Below are 2,449 nucleotides of genomic sequence, written 5' to 3' on the forward strand. Positions count from 1 at the left end.
TTGGTTTCTCTTGTCTGAAATTGGCACATGTCCAGTAGTAGCAGAGGATACCAAATTTCATGGGATACCGATTTTACTGCTACACCGGCCCACCAGGAAACTCCCGGTAGTCCCGATGGCCATGCCTGATTACAAATTGGATTTGAGTATAAATACATTCCTCAGGTCATCTGCCTAAAAGGGCATTAAAGGGGTTCTTAGGAAAAGATCTACCCAGACCTGTGTAGAGCATCTGATAGACACTGATATAAAATCTTCTTACCTTAGGGAAATCCCACCAAATAACTTATACACATTTTAATCTCTACTAAAACAAATCCTTAAAAAGTCAATGATGAATTTTCTAACTACTTTTTTCAGTTCTTTGTTCCTCAGGCTGTATATAATTGGATTCATCATTGGGTTGACTACAGTGTACAGTAATGATAAAAGCTTATTTAGGGTCTGTGTCTGTCCGCTACTAGGTGCCAAATATACACAAACGAGGGTACCATAATAAATGGACACAACAGTCAGGTGGGAACTGCATGTTGAAAAAACTTTCTGTCTACCAGTAATAGATGGGATTTTCAATATAGTGACTATAATATAAGAATATGATACAAAGATGAGGAAGAATGGGAAAATGACAAGAATAAAACCAAAAATTGTTGCTTCCAACTGAATAGTGGAGTTGTCAGAGCAAGAGAGTTGTAGGATTGGAACGAAGTCGCAGAAAAAGTGATCAATAATATTGGGACCACAAAACTGTAAATTTGATATAGTTGACATGTATATCAATACAACAAAAATCCCTAAAATCCAGCATAGGATAGCCAGTGTCCAGCAAACCTGAAAGTTAATTTTCAAAGAATAATGCAATGGTCTACAGATGGCCAAATATCTGTCCCAGCTCATCACTGTCAGAAGAAGAGACTCTGAGGATTCTGCAATAACACAGAAATAATACTGAGTCAGACAAACAGACAATGACATGATCGTTTGTTTTACCAAAACAGTGTGGATCATGTTAGGAAGAATATCAGTTGCCAGTAATATGTCTGTTGCAGCGAGCTGGGAGAGGAAGAAATACATTGGAGACTGGAGGGTCTTGCTGTAGGACACCAATGTGATAATCAGGAGGTTTCCACATATTGTTACACAATACATCATAAGCAAAAGAAAAAACACCAAAAAGGTTATGCTTTGAGGAATCTGAAATCCTAAGAGGTGGATAGTGGTAATTCTGGTCACATTTCTCTGATCCATAAGCTGAATTAAAAAGATTACAATTTTACAAATTGATTTTGTCCAGTTGACGTAAATGAGTTTAGTTTGAAATGAAAGGAAGAGAGGTAAAAAGTGGTCGTAAAAGTAGCTCTACCTTTAGGTGATCAGGCACTATAGCTGGCTCTGTGTTTTTCACCCATAGCATCCCCCTTTCACATAAGGCAAGCGGGTCTACCGGTACTCGGTTGCCCCCAGGTCTTATACACAATGCAATAGTGCCTGACCACCACGCCGAGGCAGGCACGAGCTAAGCACAAGAAACAGGCAATTGGGGTTGGCAGACAGGCAGTCTAAAGGCAGCCAAAGTTTAGGACAGGCAACATTCAGAGAGGCCAACAGACAGGCGGAGTTCAGAGAATAGTCCAAGTTCAGTCTGAGGTTAACAACAAGGAAATCCAAACTAGCTGGCAAGGCAGGGTTCAGGGCGAAGATAAAGGCCAATCCTAGGGAACAAGGAACTTGAACCACGTGATGCAAACACTACCACAAGTATGACAGTAAGGGCTTGGTAGTCTTGAAAATGTTTTGGACTCCACCCAGAGGCTGTGTCTACACCAATTACCCTGCAGGTGGACAGTCAGACAGAGAGAGTGCAAAACCCGGATGCTGAAATTAGACCAGAAGCTGCCATGGAACAGGAGCGTTACACAGTAACCCCAATCATTAAAGCTTTAACATATTACAGTCATTACAAAATTATTTTTCAATATTTGTCAATCTGCAGATTTGATTAAAATAGATAATTGGTGATTTTTTTCATGAAGTTCTTTGATCAGACAGCACTCTGACCTTGTCTGCCATTTTTGCACCTGCATTGTCACCCTGTCAGTTGGACTTTCAATGGAGACTACATTGAAACATCTACATCTACACGTTGCGGTGACATGATCCACGTTTGTCACCATGAGGAAACCCATCCTAAGAAATACCATGCGACCATTACTGGAGTGCATGTGGACAAAAAGGGGCTGAGAAAGGCCTTCAGGAGATCAGCAGCACTGTGCTGCAACAAAATATGAAAAAAGGTGAAAATAAGTATTTTTGAGGAGTGAGGGGGAAGAGAAGGATGGAACGGGGAAGGGCTGAACTTTTGCACCTTTGGTTTTAAATGAGAGGAGAACGAATAAGTGGAGAATTAGGTAGTGAAAAAGAATGTGCTACATCTAGAAATGGGGGCTGG

The 2,449-nt window shown here is 40.8% G+C and overlaps 1 protein-coding gene across 1 annotated transcript; it reads right to left on the reverse strand.

Annotated features, from left to right (window-relative positions):
- Positions 1 to 297: 297 nt before the first annotated feature.
- On the reverse strand, positions 298 to 1,248 carry LOC141134215 (olfactory receptor 5P55-like). Its single transcript, XM_073623797.1, has one exon. It carries the CDS (start codon positions 1,246 to 1,248, stop codon positions 298 to 300), a length of 951 nt encoding a protein of 316 aa, XP_073479898.1.
- Positions 1,249 to 2,449: the final 1,201 nt, after the last annotated feature.

Source organism: Aquarana catesbeiana, linkage group LG03, assembly GCF_042186555.1.
Source record: "Aquarana catesbeiana isolate 2022-GZ linkage group LG03, ASM4218655v1, whole genome shotgun sequence".
Lineage (NCBI taxonomy): Eukaryota > Metazoa > Chordata > Amphibia > Anura > Ranidae > Aquarana > Aquarana catesbeiana.

Excerpts from the sequence above, each read along its gene's own strand:
- LOC141134215 (XM_073623797.1), bottom strand. The coding sequence starts at position 1,248 with ATGGATCAGAGAAATGTGACCAGAATTACCACTATCCACCTCTTAGGA.